Source organism: Poromitra crassiceps (assembly GCF_964638095.1).
Source record: "Poromitra crassiceps genome assembly, chromosome: 12".
Lineage (NCBI taxonomy): Eukaryota > Metazoa > Chordata > Actinopteri > Beryciformes > Melamphaidae > Poromitra > Poromitra crassiceps.
In genome coordinates, this window is record NC_139632.1 from 338065 (window position 1) to 365586 (window position 27522).

The window sequence follows — 27522 nt, forward strand, 5'->3', positions numbered from 1 at the left end:
GCCTACAGTCTATCACCTCCTCTAAACATAGTAACTCCTCTCTGCCTACAGTCTATCACCTCCACTAAACATAGTAACTCCTCTGCCTACAGTCTATCACCTCCTCTAAACATAGTAACTCCTCTGCCTACAGTCTATCACCTCCACTAAACATAGTAACTCCTCTGCCTACAGTCTATCACCTCCTCTAAACATAGTAACTCCTCTGCCTACAGTCTATCACCTCCACTAAACATAGTAACTCCTCTGCCTACAGTCCATCACCTCCTCTAAACATAGTAACTCCTCTCTGCCTACAGTCTATCACCTCCACTAAACATAGTAACTCCTCTGCCTACAGTCTATCACCTCCTCTAAACATAGTAACTCCTCTCTACCTACAGTCTATCACCTCCTCTAAACATAGTAACTCCTCTGCCTACAGTCTATCACCTCCTCTAAACATAGTAACTCCTCTGCCTACAGTCTATCACCTCCTCTAAACATAGTAACTCCTCTCTGCCTACAGTCCATCACCTCCTCAAAACATAGTAACTCCTCTGCCTACAGTCTATCACCTCCACAAAACATAGTAACTCCTCTGCCTACAGTCTATCACCTCCTCTAAACACAGTAACTCCTCTCTGCCTACAGTCTATCACCTCCTCTAAACATAGTAACTCCTCTGCCTACAGTCTATCACCTCCTCTAAACATAGTAACTCCTCTCTGCCTACAATTTATCACCTCCTCTAAACATAGTAACTCCTCTGCCTACAGTCTATCACCTCCTCTAAACATAGTAACTCCTCTCTGCCTACAGTCTATCACCTCCTCTAAACATAGTAACGCATCTGCCTACAGCCTATCACCTCCTCTAAACATAGTAACTCCTCTCTGCCTACAATTTATCACCTCCTCTAAACATAGTAACTCCTCTGCCTACAGTCTATCACCTCCTCTAAACATAGTAACTCCTCTCTGCCTACAGTCTATCACCTCCTCTAAACATAGTAACTCCTCTGCCTACAGTCTATCACCTCCTCTAAACATAGTAACTCCTCTGCCTACAGTCTATCACCTCCTCTAAACATAGTAACTCCTCTGCCTACAGTCTATCACCTCCTCTAAACATAGTACCTCATCTGCCTACAGTCTATCACCTCCTCTAAACATAGTAACTCCTCTACCTACAGTCTATCACCTCCTCTAAACATAGTAACTCCTCTGCCTACAGTCTATCACCTCCTCTAAACATAGTAACTCCTCTGCCTACAGTCTATCACCTCCTCTAAACATAGTAACTCATCTGCCTACAGTCTATCACCTCCTCTAAACATAGTAACTCCTCTCTGCCTACAGTCTATCACCTCCTCTAAACATAGTACCTCATCTGCCTACAGTCTATCACCTCCTCTAAACATAGTAACTCATCTGCCTACAGTCTATCACCTCCTCTAAACATAGTAACTCCTCTCTGCCTACAGTCTATCACCTCCTCTAAACATAGTAACTCCTCTCTGCCTACAGTCTATCACCTCCTCTAAACATAGTAACTCCTCTGCCTACAGTCTATCACCTCCTCTAAACATAGTAACTCCTCTGCCTACAGTCTATCACCTCCTCTAAACATAGTAACTCCTCTGCCTACAGTCTAGGGGTGCACCGATGTGAAAATGTTGGCCGATACCGATAACCGATATTAACATAGCTGTTATGGCCGATTACCGATATTTACCGATGTCGATATGATCTGTATAAAACACATTTCTATGATAATCACATTTTGTACATAGTGAAAAACACATGTAAACTAGGGGCGTGCCGATTAATCGTATAATCGATGCATCGCGATTAGTCACGTGACGATTAAAATCGATTCACAATGTTCGATTATCGATTTGCAAAAAATTGCAAAAAAAAAAAAAAAAAAATGCTATTTTTTTTTTTGCTTTATTTGCAAAAAATATGGTATTTCGCCCGGAAAGCAGTTTCTTAACTGTAAAACGAGACCAAAACCGAAATACTGGAAACTGGAATCACTGAAGAAAGCATGCAGGGTGGCTGTAACATGTGATGCGGGGACTTCAGTCGCAACTGAAGATAATGGAGGTACATTTGTTTGTTTACTTTAATTAATGGATACTGACAAATATACCTTGCTTAACACGTTCACTGCCGTGGACGAGATATCTCGTCAAGCAGAAACCAACGCTTGACTGCCGTGGACGAGATATCTCGTCAAAAAAAAAAAAAAAAAAAATTGACGGTGGGACGTGGATCAACGCCCCACACGTCTCCTATAAAAATATGGGAGCCACCGAACGTGTACAACCCATTCCACCGACCCACTAAGTGGCGACAGTGCTCTCCAGACTAGAAAAAGCCGAGCCAAAACTGCAGGGGAACGCGCGAGGAAACCATTCTCATACTGTAAAATGGATTGGCGAAAACGCTTTCGCTTTCGCGCTGGGAGCTGGCGGTGGGGCATTGCAAATTTGCATAATAGATTATGGGTGCAACACACTTTGAAACACCGGCAGAAAGCCCACAATCGCACGCAGCTTCATTCCAGCTGAGCTCACAACCGAAACGAACGAGCCCCATGCAGACTCGCCCAAAGAGCGGCCGCCAGCAGCCAGGCAGCACAGACAGGCAGAGCCTCGCTTGTACCGCTGCAGCCACGGAGGGAGGAGAACACACACGGAGGGAGGAGTTTGAAGGAGAGGGGGGTTTCCTGCTGCTATGGAGGAAATTACTGTTCAAAACTATTGTTTAGATGTCTGACGCCAAAAATAAATGGTTAAAGTGACTGTTCTATCGAATTTCACAAAAAGCCATTTATCTCAGCTTAAATTTTCAGACGCTGAAACCATGCTGTATTCAACTGCTAATGTCTACATAACTACTAACTCTACAAACTAACTCTTTTAGACAGAGAAAGCACACATTCTATTAGTTCTTTTGAGATATTTTGTGTTCACAAAATCTTAGCAGAAAATAATCCTCGGCTCTTGAAAGATGAGCCAGAATCCTCAAAAAAAAACCTTGGCAGAAGCTACCTACAGTAAAAAAAAAAACTGCTGGCAGTGAATGTGTTAAAAAAGAATCCTGTTTGGTGAAAAAGATGCATCGAAAATCGTGATTAATCGTAATCGTTTAATAATCGAATCGTAGCACCCTTAATCGTAATCAAATCGAATCGTGAGGTGCCTAAGGTGGCACACCCCTAATGTAAACACTGTGAATTTGAAAAAGTAATGGATTTCTTTATTTCCAAAACATTTGGAAAAGCCCATAAATCATAGATTTATCACAATGTTTCCTCTCAATGGCAGAATTTTGGCTGATACCGATAACCAATATTAACATTGCAACATCGGACCGATCCCGATGTAAAAAAAATGACTAACATCTGCCGATACCGATATGATTGCCCATGCATATCGTGCATCCCTACTACAGTCTATCACCTCCTCTCAACATGGAGTCAGTACCTCCTCTGCACTGACTCATTGAGCAAAAGGAAGCAGAGCGTCTAGAGCTCTGCACGGCAGCTGGCAGCGGGCCAGCGGGTCGTGTGTGTTACGCATGTGGGAGTGAGCTCGTTTAACAGGTTACTCATCCTTATGTGGGTCTGTGGCCCCGGCCCTTCAAAGGCATTAAGTACGTTTCAAAAAGCCCCCCCGTCTGTCTGTCTGTCTGTCTGTCTGTCTGCTCTCTTCCTGACGGCTTTTGAGGAAGTTTATATCCGCTCGGACCTTCAGAGACAACACGCTCGAAAAGGGGAATTGTTCTGGTTTTAAAAATGAGATGTAACGTGTGTGTAACACTTCCTGTGCACTCAGACACACATAGAGTAAAATATAGGTTACAGATTCCCATAGAGGGGACAGAGGGGGCAGCGTCTCATGTTTCCACCCCATTGGGCGACATGTCTCTACTTTGGGACTGCATGGTGTAATTTGTAATCTGCTTTCATTTAGCGCTGTGCAATATCGGTTTAGATTCATGTTCATCTCATTGAAGCGAATGGTAATGTCAGGTGTGATGATGTCAAACAAAACAGAAATATACAAATCATATTTCTTTCTACCATACTTCATTTTATGAGACTTCTTAAGTCACATTTGCTTGTCATCATCAATTTAGACAGCAGAAACACGTGTCATGATGTTCAAATATCTTCATATAATCACAATATGATTCCACTGAAGGACGATAAATGATCATATTGAATTATTGCCCAGGCCTACTTTCATTGTATCAGAACAACATCCTAAATGCGAGGAGGAAGTGATGTCATTGACTATCTATGAAGGGACAGCGTTTCTTCCTGATACTGATGCAGACCTGGAGTTGACACTTCTCTGCACTGACTCAATGGCTGTGCAGGGAGTGAAGGACGGGTTGAGCTTGAGCGCTGTGATGCACATCCTGTGATTGTTTAGAGCGGGGCAGTGTTGTGTGTGTGTGTGTGTGTGTGTGTGTGTGTGTGTGTGTGTGTGTGTGTGTGTGTTTGTGTGTGTGTGTGTGTGTGTGTTTGTGTGTGCGCGGGGGGGGCAGCAGCTGTGGTGAAACCCACCATTAGACGCACACGCTCTTGGAGGATAACATCAACAAGATGAGGTCGTTATCGAAAGATACACACTTAAAGGTTCTCTGGAATGATGTGAAATTCTGCCTCCCTCACGTTCTAATTAGTGAACGACTTTAGTTACATTGATGTTTAGTCGTCCTGTATTGTTCACAAGTTTTAGGAGAAAAACAAAGTCCCAGGAGAATGTATAGACACACACATTATACAGTATCACTTCAATGTCTGTATTCCCTGAGGGTAGATTTAAAGATCGAGTGAGTTGTGATTGAGTGGCTATTGGTTAATTATCTTAATGATTGTGTTAACACTTGTACTAGGGCTGGGCGATATGACCAAAATCTCATATCCCGATATAAGTCATTTCATATCCCGATACCGATATATATCACGATACAGCATATTTTCTGTAAATTCTATTTATAGTTTATATAAAATGACCACATGGCCATTTATTTATGTAGCAGTTAAACCCGTTAAAATGTTGTCAAACCTCACAAAGGATACATGCATTCAGAATACAGATAAGCATGGCTATTCTTTACAACACAAATAATAATAATTAGTTGCAGGGCAGTAGAATGAAACACAAACTGAACCACGCCACCAGTTCGATTTTCAAAGAGGACACTAGCGTAGCATTTGATGTGTTTGATTTAAGCACTAATTTGGAATCATATCTAAAAGCGGCCACTAGGCGGCAGTATTTCTTTAGTCAACGTCAAAATACCTACATGTTCAGTAGAAGAAGAATAAAACAGTAGAAGAAGAAGAACAACGTTAACCAACGCAACTCACCCAGGAAAAGCTAAAAGCTAAAGCTAACGATAGACGTTTTGTTGTCAGCCCTCAAGGGATTTCCTTAGGATGATGAGAGGAGATGTTTTGCCAGGTTTAACGTTAGGAGGACACACGCAAATATGGATCAAACGCGGACTTAACACAGCGCAAATGCCTGGGTAGACTAGGCGGACGGAGTGGAGGTAACATCTCCCTGCTCTTCAGCCTACTCACGGCTGATTTGTGCCACTTATAAAGGGACGCAAGGGGCTTGTTGACACAGTCTGGTGCGTGTGTGATCTGTGGACGTGAGTAAAAAAGAAAGCACAGCGTCATCCAAATGATGGACAATATTGCCGTAAAGAGTGTGATTTGCAACACAACGATATAAACGCTAGAGCATCATATGAGACGAAATACATTTTCTATCGTCCAGACAAAATATATCGTCATATCGCCCAGCCCTAACTTGTACAATGGTAAAGCCATAAAAATGACATCCACTACTGAACATGTAAAAATAAAAAATGTAGGCTAGAGATTTAATACATAGATGGTTTTAACATTTAGATTGTGCTACAGTTCAGCCATTTTGCTGGTGCTCCTCTCCAGAATGACTGACAGTAGAATAAGCATCTTATCCCAGGTCTGGTTTTCAATCAGCCGATCAGGGACTGTTGTACACCTGGGTCACCACCAGGTCAATGTCATTAACTACCTGCTACACCTGGGTCACACTTACCACCACGTCAATCTAATTAACTATTGTAGGATGGAAAACCAGCAGAAGTGCAAGAGTTGGAGCGCCAGTACTAGGGCTGGGTATTGGCAAGGATCTCACGATACGATACGTATCACGAGACTTGGGTCACGATACGATTGTATCACGATATATTGCGATGCGATACATATTGCGATATATTGCGATATTCTACAGAATTTACTCAAAATTAAATAATAGAGGTAAAGATACAACACACTGTGTACCACCCAGGTGGTGTAATAATATGTACATCACTTTATTATACTGATAAGTTAGTGGACAAATTTAGTCAAAACTACTGAGTGTTGAGTGTTACTGAAAGCATCGATATGGGAAATATCAATACAGTATCGATTAGGGGTGGGAATCACCAGATGCCGAGGCCTGGCATGGCAATGGCCTGCAAAAAAAAAAAAAAATTTAAATATCGCGATACTTGGCGTCCAAGTATCGATACAGTATCGGGAAATAAAATATCGCGATATATTGCCGTATTGATTTTTTTGCCCAGCCCTATCCAGTACCCTGACAACATTCAAGTGACTGAAGTGTTGGAAAGAGAAATAAAAGTAAGCATGAAGGAGTGCGGTAGAAGGCCTTTTTGATGAGCGCAGATGAGCGTGAGAGAGTAGAGGAGTTCTGAGTCACGGGGGAGACAGAGGGTGATGATGTGAGGAGGTACTTGTGGAAGAAGACACTGGCATGAACGTTGGTATCTGCTCGTGTGAACAGGGATCCGGCTCTTCTAAGTAGGAAGTTGATCCTGGAGGTCTGCACAATGGCCTGTGTCCTCTGCACCACACCCAGCTAAATGTCCCATGATCCCTGTGCTGCCCGCGGCTCAGTGTGACAGAGAGAGAGACAGGATCCCTGTGCTGCCCGCGGCTCAGTGTGACAGAGAGAGAGACAGGATCCCTGTGCTGCCCGCGGCTCAGTGTGACAGAGAGAGAGACAGGATCCCTGTGCTGCCCGCGGCTCAGTGTGACAGAGAGAGAGACAGGATCCCTGTGCTGCCCGCGGCTCAGTGTGACAGAGAGAGAGACAGGATCCCTGTGCTGCCCGCGGCTCAGTGTGACAGAGAGAGAGACAGGATCCCTGTGCTGCCCGCGGCTCAGTGTGACAGAGAGACAGGATCCCTGTGCTGCCCGCGGCTCAGTGTGACAGAGAGACAGGATCCCTGTGCTGCCCGCGGCTCAGTGTGACAGAGAGAGAGACAGGATTAGAGCCATATGAAATCCGCGTTAACGGAATCGCGGACGGAATCGCGGAATTGACCAATAAAAATGGAATCTACTGTAAAACGTGGAATACTGCAGAATTTGCCATAATTGGGCTGAAATTCAATATATAATGTTAATAAGGTGATGTCACACAGTCTCTCCCTCTCTTCCACACACACAGCTGTCTGCCCCTTACAGTGGACTCATCTGCAGTAACGTAACTATAGTTAATGAGCGCATTAACAAGCGCATTCCAAGCATTCCAGCGCTTCAGCGACAACCTGCAGAAAGAACCCTGTCTGAAGTGTGCGTGAAGTAGCCTGCTATAACGTTAGCGTTAGATGTCAGCTGTGAATGATTCTGCATCATTCGACGTTCTTACTATTCTATTTAATTCTGTTATGTTGTTCATTTAAAACGTTAGCATAACGTTAACTACTTGCAGATGTCTTGATCACGTTAGATCAATTGACTGTTTAAATAGCCTACTTTGTAGACAGTTATCAGTGTTACTTGCCTTCAAAGCCTTCCGACCGTAGTCTAGATGGCAACAGGGAATGAAAGACGAAATATCCACTTTTGCACATGATGAAGCTGGAAAAGTTTCAATTGTGGCTGTGTATTCTTATTCAGGTGACACATGCCGTTTTTACACAATTTCTTCTTTCTCTAATACTCACGTTAAGACGTTCAAGTTAGCAAAGATAAACACCACCACTTCCTGTTATAACTTTCAAAATAAAATAATATTTGAAGCATTTTCTGTTGTTTGAAGTGAATGTTTTGTTCACAGTTGTTTTTTCTTTACTTGAAGCACACAATGAGAAGCTTAAAAACACTTTACAAACATAAAAATTATATAGAATGTTTTGTACAGTCATCTACTGTATTTCTGACTTGAATCACTTGTTAAAAATGGTGAATTGTTGTGTAAACTGATTGTTATATCTTATTAAATTGTGGACATTTATTCATCCCCACATATTACACACTATTTCTGATGGTAAATTGAGCGTAAAAAGCAAAACACAGAATTCAGAACAATTAAAACGGAAAAAACGGAATTCGGGAAAAAATAAAATGGAATTTGGAGAAAAATAAAACGGATTTCATATGGCTCTAGACAGGATCGCTGTGCCGCCCGCGGCTCAGTGTGACAGAGAGACAGACAGGAAACTAGCTTCCCTCCACCGGCCAAAGCACCTGCTTCATCCCCACGCTCAACAGCCACTTTCACAACGTTACAGAGCCGAACCAGCTGACCTGACGGCCGCTACACACATTTAACAGCCACAGGCCAAATGTAACAGCTTTCGGTGCACGTTTCTAACTCTGCCCTAAATCCTTAACCATTTCCTACAGTTCCATTGACACAAAATGGTTCACCTTCCCCCACACCTTATTAAACATGACATTCTAGGACTTTTCAGGGACTTTTGAGGCCCGAATCCTTCAAATTCAAGGAGCCAACACAGCCCAGTTTGAGACATGTTACTGTTACAACACTGAGCATGTTTCTAATGACAACTAGCAGCTTCACAGGAGCTCAAAGACAACTATGAAAAAGAGAGAGGCTTGAATGTGTGAACTCTTCCCTGTGCTGCTGTGTTACAGTGATGTCAGAGCTGACTGCATGCAGACAGCGGAGCATAGCCTATTTACAAATGTTATGTTTCAATAAAAAAAATCAAAAGAACTTCAATTTCTATTATTTTGCGCAAAATATATAAGTTCAAGCACTTTCAATGACTCATGTTATTTGCACTATGTTGTAACGGAGCCTACAGCACAATAATTTCACATGTGATACTTGTACTATGGAGTGACAATAAGAATCTTGAATCTTGAATCTTGAATCTCATGTCTATTTATCTAAAAAAAAAAAAAAAGGTTCAAGGCCCTGATTTCCCCCCTCAAGGCCTCAAACTGACAAACTTTCAAGGATTCCAACCCTGGGAAATAAAGCTTCCGCCACACTGTGCACAGCAGTTAGTCGTTTTCAAAATTCCCTTTGCCGCTAATGGCCATTATTAATAACCATTAAGTAAGCAAATAGACCGCGCAGCTCCATTAAATTAACCTGAAGCAAACCAGGCGTGCCAACAAGTCCCCAGTTGGCGTCCCATGGGAAACTAATCTAAGTCTATTACATGATCAGCGCTCCTCATCATGGCTCTGTGCTCTGTATTACAGACTGCCAGTGATGTGCGGCTGTCACTCGGAGTAAACGGCTCCTGGGCCTGTTGGTCATGTGACTTCATATCGTGGAGCTGCCACTGACTCAGAGTAAACCGCTCATCATCATCATCATCCACACTTGATGAAAAGGTTGTTTAAGTAAGGGATAATAAACAACTAGGTGTGCGTTATACGATTTGAATGCACACCACAGGAACAAGCGTTACCATCCCGCCAGCTTCTCATGCAATGGAAACGTTGTTTGCTGTTCCAGTAAATAGGACGAACCTTGGATACGAGCCGGGGAAGCTGAGGTAGCGAGTTGAACCACGTTAGTTGTGCTGTTTGATTCAACAGCTCAGCCAGATCAGATCATGGTTGAAATGAAAATAACCCTCAGTGGATCATGCTGGTTTGATCTGTCCCTGAAGTGAAAGTCGGGCTTGCGCAATGCATTCTGGTTGTTGTAGTAGGACTCCCCCTTAGAGTGAACTACAGTCATTTTCTCCGTTTTCTCTTGTAATAGGAGTCCCAATTTCAAAAGTAATTGCACATTTCTATTACATAGGTGGCGTAGATTTAATAAATGACCATATTCACAATGGTGAATATATTATTTCTGCAAAAAAGTTGATACAAAATAACTTTTCACATCTTTTCATGTCATGTCTTGATTTTTTGCACCAAATTATGGAGAGTAGTATCGATAAGAGTATCGATAAGTATCGGTATCGATAAGCAGTAGCGGTATCGATATCGATAAAATCCTAACGATACCCATCCCTGCTTCTGCTTTAGTTAGCCTGTGGGAAAGTTGACTCTAAATCCCTGTTGAATGTGTAAAACAGACAAAGGGCTTCTCCCTACACGTCTAACGAGCGACGCCATGATCCTCTGAAGGGAACTTTCAAATCACATAGTTGAAGTGGAGCCAGGAAAACGCTTCAAGCAACGTCTAAGTGGAAAACTAGGCTACCAGTGTTTCATGCCAAAAATACATCTTCTTTTGCTCCAGCGCATCTGAGCAGCACGGTCTATGACCACAGATAGCTTCCCATCTAAAATGGGGATGAGAGGAGGAGAGAAGAAACGTGGGGTGTGCCAAATTACCACTTTCAAAACAACCCTCTCCGCATTCGGGGGTTCCATATTCTCCGGCACCAACTTGAAAGCAAAAAAGCAAAATGGAAACAGATGTGGAGTGAGTGAGAGTTTGTTGGCGTATATTATTCCATGTTTCTATGCATTCTGTCTCGACTCTCCTGCTCTGTCCGCTTCTCTGGCCAAAGATAACATGAAGAGTAAAGTGACGCTGGTCAAAGTGGAAAACTGTGTTGTTGTAAGAAACTGTGGTCAGGCCCAACCCGTGATGGACCGGAGCGGACTTTGAGGTGGGACGACTTTGACTCATGACTCTCCCAATGTGGGCAAAGGTCACTGAAAACATGGAGAGACCAGAGACATTTAATATAGATAGAGGCACCCCAACTGCCAGTCACTTCCTGTACCTCTGCGACGGAGGTTTTGAAAGTGTTAACACCCACTTAGGAGACTGGTCAGCCAATGAAGTTTAATTGACAGACAGCCAATCACAAGCTGATAAACCACGCCCACTTAGGAGACTGGAAGCAGGGTTTCTGTTGTTACATTACATTACGTCATTTGGCAGACGCTTTTATCCAAAGCGACTTACAATAACACATTTTTGTCAGCAATAAACTATGCAACACAGTCTATGACAACTACAACTTCTGAAGAAATAGTGGTAAAGTTTAGTTTAGGTTAGTTGTTTGTTTTTTAAGAGAGAGAAAGAAGTTAGATCAAGAAGGGCCCAGATGGAGCCTGAAAAGGTGTCTGTGTCTTTAGTCTTTTCCAAAAGATCGGCAGCGATTCGGACGTCTGACCGAAGGTGGAAGCTCGTTCCACCATTGAGGGGCCAGGGACGAGAAGAGTCGAGATCGGGATGAGCGACTTTTTAGCCCCCGTAGTGAAGGAGGGGCGAGGCGTCCTGCACTGGTGGAGGAGCGAAGGGAGTGGTGAGAGGTTTGGAACCTGACCATAGATTGCAGGTACAGATGAGCTTTCTGGTGTACTGCCCTGTAGGCCAGTACCAGTGTCTTGAATTGAATGCGTACTTGAGGATGAAGAAAGTGTTGCACACTCACTGCTCCATATGCAAAAAGTTTTTAATGAAATGACGTTTCGGCCTGTGTCAGATTTAAATCTGAAGAAGACCACAGGCCAAAACATCATTTACCGTAAATTCCGGACTATAAGGCGCACCGGTCTATAAGACGCACCTTCAAAGGTGACTATTTTTTTCTTCTATAAGCCGCACCGGTCTATAAGCCGCGGGTGTTTTGATGTTTAATTACCATATGTAAGGCTTCGTGCACAGAGGGGATTGTCGGGAAAGAGATGGCTGTTTGGGGAAGCTCCCATTTATTAACATTTCAACAAAACAAGTTGCATATTTGCATAACGTATTCAAGTGTTACCATTTAGTGCAATAGTAGCTACAGAACATGTACTGTGCTGTGTAAATTTAGGGGTCCTTGGCATGAAAAAGGTTGAAAACCACTGATCTACATTATAGCCTACAGTAGTACCATAACAAAAAACAAAGCTTACAGCGCTTGACGAGGCAATATCAATGGCTAAATTAAATGTGTTTTTTTTAAAGTGCAAAATAAAGTGCCTGTAACACGACAGTAAGCGCGTAAGCCTAAAGTTGCAGTAACACGGCTGCTTAAAATATACGGTAATCAGCCTACCAGAAAAGTCATTAATCCTCGTCTTCATCTTTTAGGCTAAGGTGCAGTACACGGCTGTAACCAGAAAAGTCAAGTCATTAATCCTCATCTTCGTCTTCTTCCTGCGTACTAAAACCACCAAAGTCCTCATCTTCAGTGTCGGAAACGAACAGGCTCAGGGTGGCTTCGTCAGCCACTCTCCTCTCTCCTTCGTTGTCGCTCTCAAAACCAACGAACTCCTCTTCGTCACTGTCGGAATCGAACAGCCTCTGAAGGCCCTCAGCTGGCGGCGTCCTCCTCTTCATCACGCAGCAGTCCAGCCTTTCGGAACCCGTTGGTAATCGTGGATGTTTTGACACTCCTCCACGCTGTCAGGATCCACTGGCAAACTTGAGCCTTCAGTCGGATCTGAACGGCACCTCGGCCGTCTGCTCTCTGTGTCAACACCCTGATGCCAAGGTTACGTGCTGCTACTCGATTTCCTTCTTTCCTTCTTCTTCTCGCCGCCATCGTCGTAACACAGCCAGTTCTCCATCTTTTGAAGCATGATGTTAGATTACAACGAGCTAGTTGTGTGGCTTAGCCTTCCAAAATGTTGCTGTTAGTTTTTTAGAATGTAATACATAGAATTGGGAATGTTACATTCAATTTCATTCAGACTGTCTTTCAAGCTCAATCGCTGCCTTTTTCCCCCCGGAGCGAGGGAGGAGGGAGGGTGTTTTACCGTAGTGGCTGAGAGAGAGTAGTGGCACAGTGCTCCAATCAGGTCGCGAGGCACATTTTTTGCAACATCATCCAATCAGGGTCTCGCTCTCATAATGTCTGTCTTGCTCTCGTTCTGCCTCATACCAACATCCATAGATTTTGGAGGTTCCCGAGTGGCCGTTTGCTGGAAAAATCCATAGATAAGACGCACCGTTATTTAAGCCGCAGGGGGCAAAAAAGGCCAAAAAACGGGAAAAAAGCCGCGGCTTATAGTCCGGAATTTACGGTAATTAAAAACGTTTTGCATATGGAGCAGTGAGTGAGCGACACTTTCTTCATCCTCAAGTTCGCGATTCCTGTGATCAGCACCTCCTGGAACGTATTATTGGTGTGCGTTACTATCTTCTTTCATTGAATTGAATGCGTGCCGAGATGGGAAGCCAGTGGAGGTCCCGGGAAGAGGGGAGTGACATGAGATAATTTGGGTTGGTTGAAAACCAGACGGGCTGCAGCGTTCTGAATGAGCTGAAGCGGACAGTAATTGCGGGACATTGTCCTGTAAAATTCATCAAAGTCCGACAACTTACAATCAATACATGGTGTCCTGCAGATTATCTCCCGACGCAATTAATTAATTGTATTAAAATGATAATCGGGTGGTACGAAAACCTGACATCAGGGCTTTTTTGTAATGATAGATTTCAAGCATTTTTCAAGGACAAATTATTCCAAAATTACGGGCCAAAAATTCACAGAGATGATCACATTATAGCAGTCTAGTCTCGTCAGTCCTCTAAACATTTGCAAATGTGTTTCCAGGCATGCTCACACATGGGAATGGATCATGAACACTTCACACATGGGAATGGATCATGAACACTTCACATCAACATGCTCACACATGGGAATGGATCATGAACACTTCACATCAACTCAAACGATCTTGAGCAGCAATGACAACGCAGTGCAGGAAGTGATCCTGTCGAGAGAGGAAGAGCTTGACACAGCAACTTTGAGATGACGGAGCGCACAAGGCTCAAACTCAGAGATTCTTGTAGGCTCAATGCAGTGTTTCCCACACATAAAGGAATTTGTGGCGGGCCGCCACAAAATAATTTTGACCGCCACAAAAATATGTTGACCCAATTTTTTTTTATTTTTTTTTACAGTGCACCTGAACGCAACATGCAGGATACCCGCTGAATAAGTGTCCAATAAATGTTGATGTCATTCTGGCCAATACTTCCGTTATAGCATTTCAGTCTGGAATATGGAATATCTTTCAATATTCTATGATTTAGCTGCTAAATTGTCAAATACCGCCATCTGCTCGCTACGCAGGCACTTATGTATGTACTTAACTCATTCAGGGCCAAAGACGTCTTTGACGTGTTATCAGAAATAGCCCTCAGGGCCAATGACGTGTTTGACGTGTTTTTGTTTTTATTACTGCAGCGCGTAGTTCAAACACTTCCCCAGCCTGTGACATAGTATCAGGTCCCTAGCATCTAAGGCAAGCCGGCAACACGTGAACAAACACATACCGCAGCTGTTGTTTTGAAATTGAGCAGGAGGAAAAGCAGAAAACGGATAAACGCTTCCTTGTGCAGACAGGAGAAACGCCATTGAAACGCCCCTCGGCGCGCTGCAGGACCTGGTCGCTTTCCTGTGTGCCAGCCGGGAGAAAACGGGAGAAAGTAATCCAGAGAATGTGTTTGATCATCGGAGGAATGAGGAAATGATCGATCAGAGGGCGGTGAGGACGTGTTGAATAGCCGAGGGGAAAACGGGAACGATCAAATAGCAGGGAGGATAGGACAGGGAGACATGGACGAGGACGGGTGGACCAGAACAAAACAAAATAAACACACGAACAGCTAACAAGGCAGAAGCGGCAGTCACAGCAGCCCGCTGTCCGTTCTCAAGAGCTATTGAAAATATGAAATCGCTGGGCTGCGTGCCCTCCAGTGTTGCTCCTGGCCAATCCCGGCGCCACAGGGCGTGGTTATTGCTTATCCTATGTGGGGTTAGAAATCACGCAACGAAGATAAAAGGGGGATCGTGTGTGTGTGTGTGTGTGTGTGTGTGTGTGTCTGTCTGTCTGTCTGTCGGTGTGTCTGTCTGTCTGTCTGTCTGTCTGTGTGTCTGTCTGCACACTCACACTGAGTAAACTGTATTGTTGAATGTTAAAAAAAAGCACTTCATGTGTATATATATATATATATATATATATATATATATCTTTTTTTTTTCATTTGTGTCATAACGAATAATATTTACATGTCTGATGTCAATACAGTTCAAAATAAAATAATTGAGAGCGAGTTCTGCCTGAGAATGTGTGCTGTACAAAAATGCCATTTTCTGCAATTTCTTTTCTCAGAGAGACCTTTTTGGTGAAAACAGGGTGTATATAAATGGCTATAAGTGGAGTACAGAACATGCTAAAAGCTTACTTTTTTTTTCCTGGTGAACCCAGAGACGTACATCTTCATTTTGAGGTATTGCAAATCACTCTGGTGCTAATAGATAATTTACTGTGGGTCTTGAAAGATGACCAACAATTATGAAAATCTTTGGCCTGTGCTAAATATTGGCAGTCCTAAACTGGCCATGAATGAGTTAATAATAAAAAAATCCAAAACCAACAAGTTAATTATTTACATTTTTACTTCAATGTAGAACAGTCATTTCTTACACATGAGATTACTTTTAGCCTTTTAGTCAAAACGATTATTGAAATATTCCAGACTGAAATGTTATAACAGAAGTGGAGTATTGGCCAGAATGACATGAACATTTGGACACTTATTCAGCCGGTATCTTGCATGTTGCGTTCAGGTGCACTGTAATTATTTTTATTTTTTATTTTTTTTGCGATAACACGTGACTTTTGCGATGTGTTCATCGCGCATTTTCATATCGCGATGACGATGAAAATACGATTAATCGTGCAGCCCTAGTACTTAACCTAACTAACTTAACCTAACTAACTATCCAGTGTGCACAATAGGGATGTTCATTTTGAAAAATTTCCAAAATCGATAATCGGTGAGAATTAACGATCAATTATCGATTATCGATTTTATTAATACTTAGAAAATTTTCAATATTTTCAATTTTTTTTTTTTTTTTTTTTTTTTTTTTTTTTAACAAAATGAATGCCTATGGCAGAAAATACGAAAGACAACGTGTTCTCCTCAATGAACTCTTTATTTCAATGTGTCTCCTCTCCAACACTGCTGTCCCCGGCGCATGCCGGTGTGAATTTCTCATGTTTAAAACAGTTTTGTTGGCACAAAGGCCCGTGCCCAGCCAGAAAACTAGAGACTATATGAAGCTCCACCTCACGTTAGTCGGCTGTGCAATGGAGTGGGGCGAGGAGGAACGAATTCCACCCAAACCTAGTCCAAAAAAAAAAAAAAAAAAAAAAAAAAATTTTTTTTTTTTTTTTTTTTAATAATTAAAAAATCGATCCAAATGCCACAGGATCGATTCCAATCCTTAACGATCGATTATCGATTTTCGATAATTGATGAACATCCCTAGTGCACAACATTGTCAGCCTAAAACCCATTGTAAACCCACAGCACAGTAATGATGACATGTTCTTCATAGATCTAGCCTTTTAATTTTGCTCTTAAGCTTTCTCAAAGTACACCAAATTCATGCATTTTACTTTAAAATGTTTAAAAAAAAATCTTGCGGGGGGGCAAGCCCCCGCACCCCCCTAGGGGGTCTGCGGTCCCCCACCACAAATACTCAAAATCCTGTGAGAAAAACTGAAATGCAAACACTTTTAAGGACCTCTTTATAAATCAAAGCACTTTCAAGGTCTTGATTTTTTTTTTTCCCCCAAGCACTTTCCAGACCCGTAGCAACCCTGTGACATAAAAGCAGCAGGGTTTGAAACTAGAGGCAAGCGGAGCATAACAAGGAGGCGTGGTCAGGAAGGGGGCGGAGCTAGTAGGGAATATGGGCGGTAGCTACGGATCGGAAGGTGACCAATCAGTTTGCGTGGCAGAATTTTACCCATTGTGTAAAGTGACAATGACGGGGGTCCCCACAACAGCCCAAACAGACCTGTTGTGTTGTCTTGTACTCGCTCTCTATGAACATTGAACACAGCAGCTTCCTGAGGAAGGTCTAACGTCAGCCCAGCGTTTAGAGCAGCCATCTTCTCTCAGCTTTAAGCACAGCTGAGCTGACTGACCCCCCCCCACCCCCTTCCCAAGCTGATCATAAAGGAAATGTTCTCATTAAAAAAAAAAAAAAACCCCGTTGCATTTTCCTCCAAACAACTTTGTAACATCTGGTCCTGGTTCAGTGAGAGAGGATGTTACAGCAGGCAGGGCAGAGGGGAAGGAGGGCAGCACTTTCTCAAGTATTTTCGCTGGGAAGCCCAAGTGACAAAGGAGAGGAGAGGAGAGCCAACGCTTCCTCTACTACAGCAAAGCTGACTCTGATTTGGAGGGGGGGGGGGGCTGTTAAAAGTGACATTAATATTGAGAGTGATTGTAGAGTATGATATTGACATCTACCAGCCACTTTGGTAGGTCCTTTCCTAATCTAAATACATATTGATATGTTGCTAGTAAAATAGTGCAGGTAGCTACAAGCTAGTGACTTTGGGGATGCAGTGGCCCCCCATTTGTTTAATCACCCCATTGCCAATGGCTCAGGGACTGCAGCGTCACATAAGGTTACTATGCGTGATGTGAGGTGCCAAGGGGAGAAAACGCTCTCCTACCCGTCTCCGACACCCGATTGCAGATCTGAAGATATGATAATCCTCCTACGGAAGCCAGTTATTTAGCCGGGCGGTTAAAATGATACTGCTTGCTTGAAACAACCGTTTAAAAGCAGTCTTTCCACAGCCTGTGCTGAATTTACAGCAGGGTGTGTTTGATCTCACTATCATGTAGGGATGGGCATCGAATTTCGAATTTTCGAATAATCGTTGTTATTATCAAGGTCGACTTTTATTATTGAAATTCGAAATTCGAAAAAAAAAAAAAAAAAAAAAAAAAAAATTGAGTGAAATGTTGCATTGTCTCCCCTGATTCTAAGTATAGTCAAATCGCTTGGTTTGAGCAAGTAAAACAATTTTTATAAGCATTTTAAGCAAGGTTTATGGAAAAATGAATGGCGGATGAAATCCCATGAAGAGGGAGAGGGGGTGACTTTGGCACCCCTTTGGCACTCAGACCTGAGCCTACTAAATATTTAATGAACCACTCATGATTGTCAAAACTGTTTTTTATTTTCGAAAATGTCAATGTCATGTAACATGTTCTTTACTTCAGTGGTGCAATGCTTGTTTGAGCTAAAAATCCACAGCAGAAGCTTTTTATATTAATTAATAAAGCCGTAGACTTAGAATCAGGGGAGACAATGCAACATTTCACTCACAACAACAACAACAACAAAAAAAAAAAAAAAAAAAAAAAACATTTTATTTTTATTTTCGAATTTCGAATTAAATTCGAATTTGGCCAGCGAATTTCGAATAGTGTTTTTGCTAGAAATGCCCATCCCTACTATCATGGTGCACCGATTGCACGTGGCGAGCAAACAACACATGCAGTCACATGGAGACAACGGCTCAGTCAGTGATCAAATCCAGCGCACCTGGGAAGCAAAACATGTCATGAAATACTCAAACTCCCAAGGTTCCTGTCGGCACTAGGAAGCTTCTCCTCTCCTAAATACAGCACAGGCTACATTACTGGCTTCCGTAAGAGGACTATTATATCTTCAGATCTGCAATCGGACGGGTAGGAGACGGTAGGAGAACGTTTTGAACAGCCTCCCCCCCCCTATTGCCTTATATAAGGCTATGTGACCCTAGTACTGCACAAGTGTGTGTATATGTATGTATGTGTGTGTATATATATATATATATATATATATATATATATATATATATATATATGGAGTACAGTAGTAGGCTAGGGTCACTTATGGGGTATGGGGCTAGGGTTACCCTCAGGCTCTTCTAAATTTCGTGTCAACACTGCAGTTGGAAGAGCCCTCCCATCGAGCATAGCATTTTCGTTAGACAATCTGTGTTGGGCATTAAACTCACCTTATTTCTGCACTTTGAAGTCACAGGTAGGGTCGGGTGGGGCAAACTAATTATATCGGAAGCCTAGTTGCCGAAAAAAGTGAGCTGTTGTTTTTTTAAGACAAAGTTTGACGAGAATCACCGAGTTGCCTGGAAACAGAGTCCAGACTCATGCACACTGGCATCATTTTGTCTTGTACATACATTCTACAATGCATTTAGACAGACCATCACCGCTCACTTTTTTTTCGGCAATTAGGCTTCCGATATAATTAGTTTGCCCCACCCGACCCTACCTGTGACTTCAAAGTGCAGAAATAAGGTGAGTTTAACACATTCAGTGCCAGCGACGCCATATGGCGTCATTAGAAATTTACCGTAGAGTGCCAGCGACGCCAAATGGCGTCAATAACTTGAATTTTTTTTTTTGACGGGGGGGTGTCGATCTATGCCTCTTACATCGCCTCTTACAATATTCAGAGGTATTGAATGTGTCTAACCTATTTTACAGAACCCTTAGGTGGCGACAGCGCTCTCCAGATGAGAGAACGTGGAGTGAAACACACAGAAGAAGTCATTGGGGGGAAGGAAATCGCATCGCATCCGTCCGTATGCAGCGGCTTCATTGAAGCAACGTTTAGCTGTGCCCCTGCAGCAGCCAATCTGCTATCACAATTGCGCACCTCGGTGTCCGCTGCAACAGCCTCCGTGTCCGCTGCAACACATGATCAGCCGTGGATTTGTTATTATTCTCAACTCGAAGCATGGGAGCTGGTACACGCGGCTGTAAAAAAGCAGGATCTAGCGGACTTTTTCAGTGCTGAGCTCAGGCAGAGAAAACAGCAGAGCAGAGAGACACTCCTCCCACAACGGGGGGGGGGGAGGAGGAGGGGGGGAGGTGGGCACGCAGAGCCAAGTACACAACACAGACCCAGACAGCAGGACAGGGTTGGCAAACGCAAGCCAGAATATCCGATGCCCACCAGCAGCAAAAGATCAGCAAGAAGCTGCAACCAGCAGCGCATGCAGGCGCCAGCGCTGCTGGTTTCAGCTAAAAATATTATTCTTCCAAACAAAATTCCCTTGCCTTCACTGTTTTATTGAAGGAAATTATTTTTGAGGTGTGACTACATCAGAAAATTAGCTTCAGAGTCAGTCATGTGCTTGAAATGTTTAATTTCACAAAAGGCTCATTATCTCAGCTCGTAGAAAAAAAGCTCTGTTTTTCGTTCAATCAAGCTATCTTCTCCGGCTCATAACTAAAGAACGGAAAATGGGATCAATAAACTTTTTTTTGCAGGTGATAGAAGAGAGTCTCATCGTTATTTGTGCGTGTTCAGTGTTTACATAGTAATTATTAACTCATTAAGTGCCATAGACGACCTAACTCGTCTTACATAATCCAGCGCTTGAGTGCCAAGGACGAGCTAACTCGTCTTACATAAACATTTTTTTTTTTTGACGGTGGGACATCAATCAACCCCTTTTACATCTTCGAGATAACTATTGGAGCAAGACAATGTGTGTAATCTATTTTACCGACCACTAAGTGGCGACAGAGACCGAGAGAAGCCACAGCCACGGACCCGTGGACCAAAAGCAGCCTCCTCCCGCGGAAATGGCTTGGCGATTTTACAGTCAGAAGCCCGGAGGCACACACACAGAACGGACAGAGATCCCCTCCGCCCCGGAGCCGCGGAGCAACGCGCGAACACACACACACACACACACACACACACACACACACACACACACACACACACACACACACACACACACACACACACACACACACACACACACACACACACCGCGGGAGCAAGCCATTCAAGGAAATGGCGAGGCGATTTGACAGTAATCCATTTCAGACTCGTCTTGCCCGAGAGCGGCCGCACGCAGACAGGCAGGCAGGCAGCAGCAGCAACGCGCTTCTGACACGCCCGCTGTTAGAGCCAGGAGGAAGGAGGAGAAGACACACGGAGGGAGGAGTTTGAATGAGAGGGGTGTTTCCTGTTGTTATGGAGGAAATTACTGTTCAAAACTATTGTTTAGAATGTCTGACGGTCTTACTGATGCCAAAAATGAATGGTTAAAGTGACTGTTTCACAAAAAGCCATTTATCTCTGAATAAATTTCCAGACGCTGAAACCATGCTGTACTCAACGGCTAATATCTACATAACTACTAACTCTGCAAACTAACTCTTTTAGACAGAGAAAGCACACATTCTATTAGTTATTTTTAGATGATTGGTGTTCATGAATTCTTAACAGAAAAGAATCCTCGGCTGTTCTAAAATGAGCCAGAATCGTCAAAAACACCCCTGGCACAACTTACCTACAGGAATGAAAACATGGCTGGCATTCAATGTGTTAAAGAAATTATATGACTGTTTTAAAATGCATTGCGGCCTATGTGGCACAGCAAGCAACCTTTTGCCCAAGGGCCGTGGCACTGAAAGTGTTAATGCCCAACACAGACTGTCTAAGGAAAACGCTATGCTCGATGGGAGGACTCTTCCAACTGCAGTGTTGACACGACATTTAGAAGAGCCTGAGGGTAAGGGCTAGGGATGCAGCAGCTACTGCACCTGGTGGCAGAAGTGGGAGTTCCCTGCCCTAGTTCCCTGTCATCTTAGTTAAAGGAACACACTGGCCATTTCAACCAGCTTTGTATCATTAGAACATCAGTAGTATATCAGAAAACTGTAAACAGTTTTGAAGTCTGTCATTTAATTTGACAGTTATTGAGTGTTAAAGTGTGGACCAGTGACATCACTGGTCCACACTAACTCAAATTAATAACTCATTAACTCAAATCAACTCTCAATAACTGTCAAACTATTCATCATTCATCTAGTTTGACAGTTATTGAGAGTTGATTTGAGTTAGAGTTATTAATTTGAGTTAGTGTGGACCAGTGATGTCACTGGTCCACACTTTAACACTCAATAACTGTCAAATTAAATGACAGACTTCAAAACCGTTTACAGTTTTCTGATATACTACTGATGTTCTAATGATACAAAGCTGGTTGAAAATGGGCGGAGTGTTCCTTTAAGAGAGAAAATAGATGGTGCAATGTGGTGTTTTCTAGCTATGGTCTTTAAAAATACGTTGGACCTAAAGATGAAATGACAGAGCCACTGTAACCTACACCAACAGGGAGGAGGGAGAGGGGGGGGGGGGGGGTCCTTGACATTTTCACAATGGCCAGTAGGCTACTGGCAAAGACTGTGGCGTAATGCATTCATGTTTAATATAACCTATACTCCAATCTTGACATCATTTTGCCTACATAGAGACTAACAGACACTGGCCCAGGTCCCTCTTGGCTGCTCTGTTGTAGTAGTGTACCCTTTAGAAAGCCTCGGCTGGTTGGCAGCTGCTTTCTGACAGACAAAAATAGAAAACTGGTAGACTGCAAACAGCTCCTGCTGATAGCTGAGCAAGTAGCTTAGATGGCTAACGTTACTTTTGCCCATAACGTGAATACATGACTACAACGGGACTGAAGCTCGGTTGACATGGCTTACCTGAATCGTGGGGAGTCCTTCAAACATTCCTCGAATTCCACAGTGATCTTCATGTTTCCCTCCTGAGTGAACCCACACACTTCAGTAATCCAGGCTGAGAGAGAGACGGGCTAGTTAGCTTGTTTGCTATTGACTGTTAACTGCTGCTACCAGCTGGCTCCAATCAGCCCAGCGTCTGTCACTGTGCTAGCCAGCTAGCCACACAGGCTAGCTCGCTATGATAATAATACAAAAAAAAAAAACGTGAGTTCAATCATAAAAGATAGACTGTTAAAAGTATGGTTTCCAAGACGCCACAGAATCTTTGTGAGGGAATGTGTTGAATAGAGAAAGCGCCGTCCAGAGTAGCTAGCGTGGGAGGAGAGGCTTTTCTCAGAGTGCCACTACGAGCTACGAGCTCAACCAAAGATCGTCTACGCTTGGAAAGATGAATCAATCTTCTGGTCCTGCGGAACCCCGCGGCAGTTAATAGTATGAGTTGTGCCAAACAAACGTTAATATCTCAACAACTATACATCACACAACGCTTACATTTTGACATTCTGAGTGAGAGCAGAATTGGCTCAAGAGTTTGATGTATAATATATGCATGTCGTGTTAAAGTTGTGTGAACTGTTGCAGTTTTTAAAATGATTGTAGGATGAAATCCTACTCCCGCCTGGATTTGGTATTTTCTCGGATCACAAGGCTGAAGTCGGAGGATCCCGAATTCGTGTTTTCCAAGTAATGGTGACATTTAAATCCATTAAAAAGCCAACCTCAGCAATGATGAAGATTGAAGAATAACATAATTTAGAGATAATTATGTTGTAGGCCTATTGTGAATATGACAGAGCTAGGTTATAATCCTCTAATAATCATAATCGTAAAAAAATAGTTTTGTGTTAAATATTTCATAATTATGAGAGGGTTGTTTTCCCAAGCTTGATACATTTAGGTGAAGAACATGCCTTTCCCAGCAAAAAAATAAATAAATCTGGGATTGAGATTTAAGGATTTAAATTGTATTTGGTAGACTAGGGAACTAGGCTAGGGTGACACGTCCCTACACGATCTCTGTCGTTGACAGGCGCTTCCTGATCCATTGAAAAACAGCAGTGAATGCTACTTGGGACAGCCAATGAGAACGCTCCCCTAAATCCCAATCGATATTTTACACAACGAATATAGAAGCCATAGAAGCTTATATAAGCAATGCAAATTATTTGATTTACAGTGACGTGTGTGCATATTGTAGTTTTCACGGCGCATTCGTTAATGGTTACAAAGAATTTTCATCTAGAGGGAGTTCAACTTCTTCATTATCTTAAATACAAACGCTGTCATGTGATTCTAGTCTACTCTAGGGCGTTAAACCCGGAAAGAAACACAGTGGGCACTGAGGATGACGGATCTGTTGTATACGACTGCCCTCTGGTGGCGATTTGGGGGTACTGCTATCTCAAAAGTTCCAAATATTCGAAGATTTTGGTGTGATTCACTATGATTTACAGTGATGGATATTGTAGCACTTTATGGGTGATTATTCTTCACAGCAACAAATATCGGGATATGTAAGATGAACCTAGAAAATAAAAGAAAACAGTATAAATCTGTAGTTTACTATATGGGCACAGTACATTATAGTACTTTTTCAAATTCTTGTGCAATTTTCAAACTTACCTTACTAAAAATGATCAGAACTTTTCTCAGTACATTTCCAGACCTGTAGGACACCTGTTTACACGTGAAATAGAGTTTAGCCACATGTTTAGGCTCACATAAACCCTCAAAAGACAGTGGAGATGGTTGGACTACAGGAAGAACGCAGACCCACCTTCCCCCCATCTAACAGTTTGATGTGAGTTAAGTTGTGGACCAGTGATATAATTTGTGTATGAATGACATTTCATGCACACCAACAGCGATGTTGCGGCTGCTAAACAATAGTTGATGATTTTCCTCCTCAAAGCCTTATCCTCATAATGACTTAGTTCCACACGAGTTACTGTATTGTAGTGTATGAGGGTTTATGTGAGCCTCAAATCTGGCTAATGTCTATTCCCACACCTTCCTCAACAAGGACCTTTTAAGGACTTTCAATGACCTTTTCCCCAAATTCAAGGACCCAACATGGCATTTGAGACATGGATCAAGGTTAATCACTGTTACAACAATAATATGTTTTATGATGAGCAGCAGAAGCTCACAGACAATTAAAAGGAGAGATGCTTGAATGTGTGAACACTTCTCACCTGTGCTGTGTTAGTGATGGCAGAGCAGGCCTCCACACACTTCTCACCTGTGCTGTGTTAGTGATGGCAGAGCAGGCCTTGACACACTTCTCACCTGTGCTGTGTTAGTGATGGCAGAGCAGGCCTCAACACACTTCTCACCTGTGCTGTGTTGCAGAGCAGGCCTTGACACACTTCTCACCTGTGCTGTGTTAGTGATGGCAGAGCAGGCCTCAACACACTTCTCACCTGTGCTGTGTTGCAGAGCAGGCCTCAACACACTTCTCACCTGTGCTGTGTTAGTGATGGCAGAGCAGGCCTCAACACACTTCTCACCTGTGCTGTGTTGCAGAGCAGGCCTCCACACACTTCTCACCTGTGCTGTGTTAGTGATGGCAGAGCAGGCCTCGACACACTTCTCACCTGTGCTGTGTTAGTGATGGCAGAGCAGGCCTCGACACACTTATCACCTGTGCTGTGTTGCAGAGCAGGCCTCAACACACTTCTCACCTGTGCTGTGTTAGTGATGGCAGAGCAGGCCTCGACACACTTATCACCTGTGCTGTGTTGCAGAGCAGGCCTCAACACACTTCTCACCTGTGCTGTGTTGCAGAGCAGGCCTCGACACACTTATCACCTGTGCTGTGTTGCAGAGCAGGCCTCGACACACTTCTCACCTGTGCTGTGTTAGTGATGGCAGAGCAGGCCTCGACACACTTCTCACCTGTGCTGTGTTGCAGAGCAGGCCTCGACACACTTCTCACCTGTGCTGTGTTAGTGATGGCAGAGCAGGCCTCAACACACTTCTCACCTGTGCTGTGTTAGTGATGGCAGAGCAGGCCTCGACACACTTCTCACCTGTGCTGTGTTAGTGATGGCAGAGCAGGCCTCAACACACTTCTCACCTGTGCTGTGTTGCAGAGCAGGCCTCGACACACTTCTCACCTGTGCTGTGTTAGTGATGGCAGAGCAGGCCTCCACACACTTCTCACCTGTGCTGTGTTAGTGATGGCAGAGCAGGCCTCGACACACTTCTCACCTGTGCTGTGTTAGTGATGGCAGAGCAGGCCTCGACACACTTATCACCTGTGCTGTGTTGCAGAGCAGGCCTCGACACACTTCTCACCTGTGCTGTGTTAGTGATGGCAGAGCAGGCCTCGACACACTTCTCACCTGTGCTGTGTTAGTGATGGCAGAGCAGGCCTCGACACACTTCTCACCTGTGCTGTGTTAGTGATGGCAGAGCAGGCCTCCACACACTTCTCACCTGTGCTGTGTTAGTGATGGCAGAGCAGGCCTCGACACACTTCTCACCTGTGCTGTGTTAGTGATGGCAGAGCAGGCCTCGACACACTTATCACCTGTGCTGTGTTGCAGAGCAGGCCTCGACACACTTCTCACCTGTGCTGTGTTAGTGATGGCAGAGCAGGCCTCGACACACTTCTCACCTGTGCTGTGTTAGTGATGGCAGAGCAGGCCTCGACACACTTCTCACCTGTGCTGTGTTAGTGATGGCAGAGCAGGCCTCAACACACTTCTCACCTGTGCTGTGTTGCAGAGCAGGCCTCGACACACTTCTCACCTGTGCTGTGTTAGTGATGGCAGAGCAGGCCTCGACACACTTCTCACCTGTGCTGTGTTGCAGAGCAGGCGTCGACACACTTCTCACCTGTGCTGTGTTAGTGATGGCAGAGCAGGCCTCCACACACTTCTCACCTGTGCTGTGTTGCAGAGCAGGCCTCCACACACTTCTCACCTGTGCTGTGTTAGTGATGGCAGAGCAGGCCTCGAGGGGAGTCTCAGCCTTCATTCTTTATTTCGAGCCTTGACATTGCTGCCCGCTGGGGAGCAAAATGTGGGGGATTTCCCCTCTTATGTTCTTCAGATAGGGGGGATTTATAGACTGATTTTTTTCAGCCAATATGATAATCAATAAATATCTGCTTTTCCTGTCCGATAACCAATAATAATTTCACATTTTTTGATTAAAAAAAATCAGTTATTAACCTGTAGTTTATGAACACCTGGGGTAAGAAGAAAAGGCAGATGTAGTGAGCAAAGATGGATGATTTAATATTCCAGAGCTTCCAACTGACATCACTGCTGTGAACACAAAACAAAGAACACTTCTGATATGATATGAGTATTTTAGTAAAGTGTATCACTCAATAGAAAAAATAAAGGCTTTGATAGAACCAAAAGCCTACGGCTGCTTAGAAACTATGCAACATTTGGGAATACTGATTATGTGAAACTTCAGATAATAACCTTGTGCAGGAGTTAGGTACTGTTTTATTGTTATTACTAACATGGTATGTATGTACTGTATGTATGTATGTATGTATAATAATAATAATAATAATACATTTTATTTCGAGGCGCCTTTCATGACACCCAAGGTCGCCTTACAGTGCATAAAAACAGTTTCAAGTAATAAAACATATACAACATATACATAGAACATATACATATAGTTTCAAGTAGTAAAAATATATACAAATTAAGAACAAGGCAAATTACAGCAGGGAGTTAGAGGGAGTAGGCCAGTTTGAACAGGTGGGTTTTGAGGTGGGATTTGAATGTTGTGATGGTGTCGGACTGTCGGATGTGTGGGGGTAGGGAATTCCAGAGCTTGGGGGCAGTGCAGCTGAAGGCCCTTGCACCCATGGTAGTGAGGCGGTGTGAAGGGACAGTGAGGAGACCAGCAGTGGAGGAGCGCAGGGAACGGGAGGG

At 43.5% G+C, this 27522-nt stretch overlaps 1 protein-coding gene across 1 annotated transcript in view; it reads right to left on the bottom strand.

The window, feature by feature from the left end:
* Positions 1 to 22629, bottom strand: part of LOC310786836 (arf-GAP with coiled-coil, ANK repeat and PH domain-containing protein 2-like) — a gene marked incomplete at its 5' end in the record, with an annotated part of 157934 nt that extends 135305 nt beyond the window's left edge. Inside the window, one exon of the mRNA XM_083648153.1 lies at positions 22577 to 22629. Coding sequence (XP_083504279.1) covers positions 22577 to 22629 — 53 coding nt within the window. The remainder of the gene's footprint in view (positions 1 to 22576) is intronic.
* Positions 22630 to 27522: the final 4893 nt, after the last annotated feature.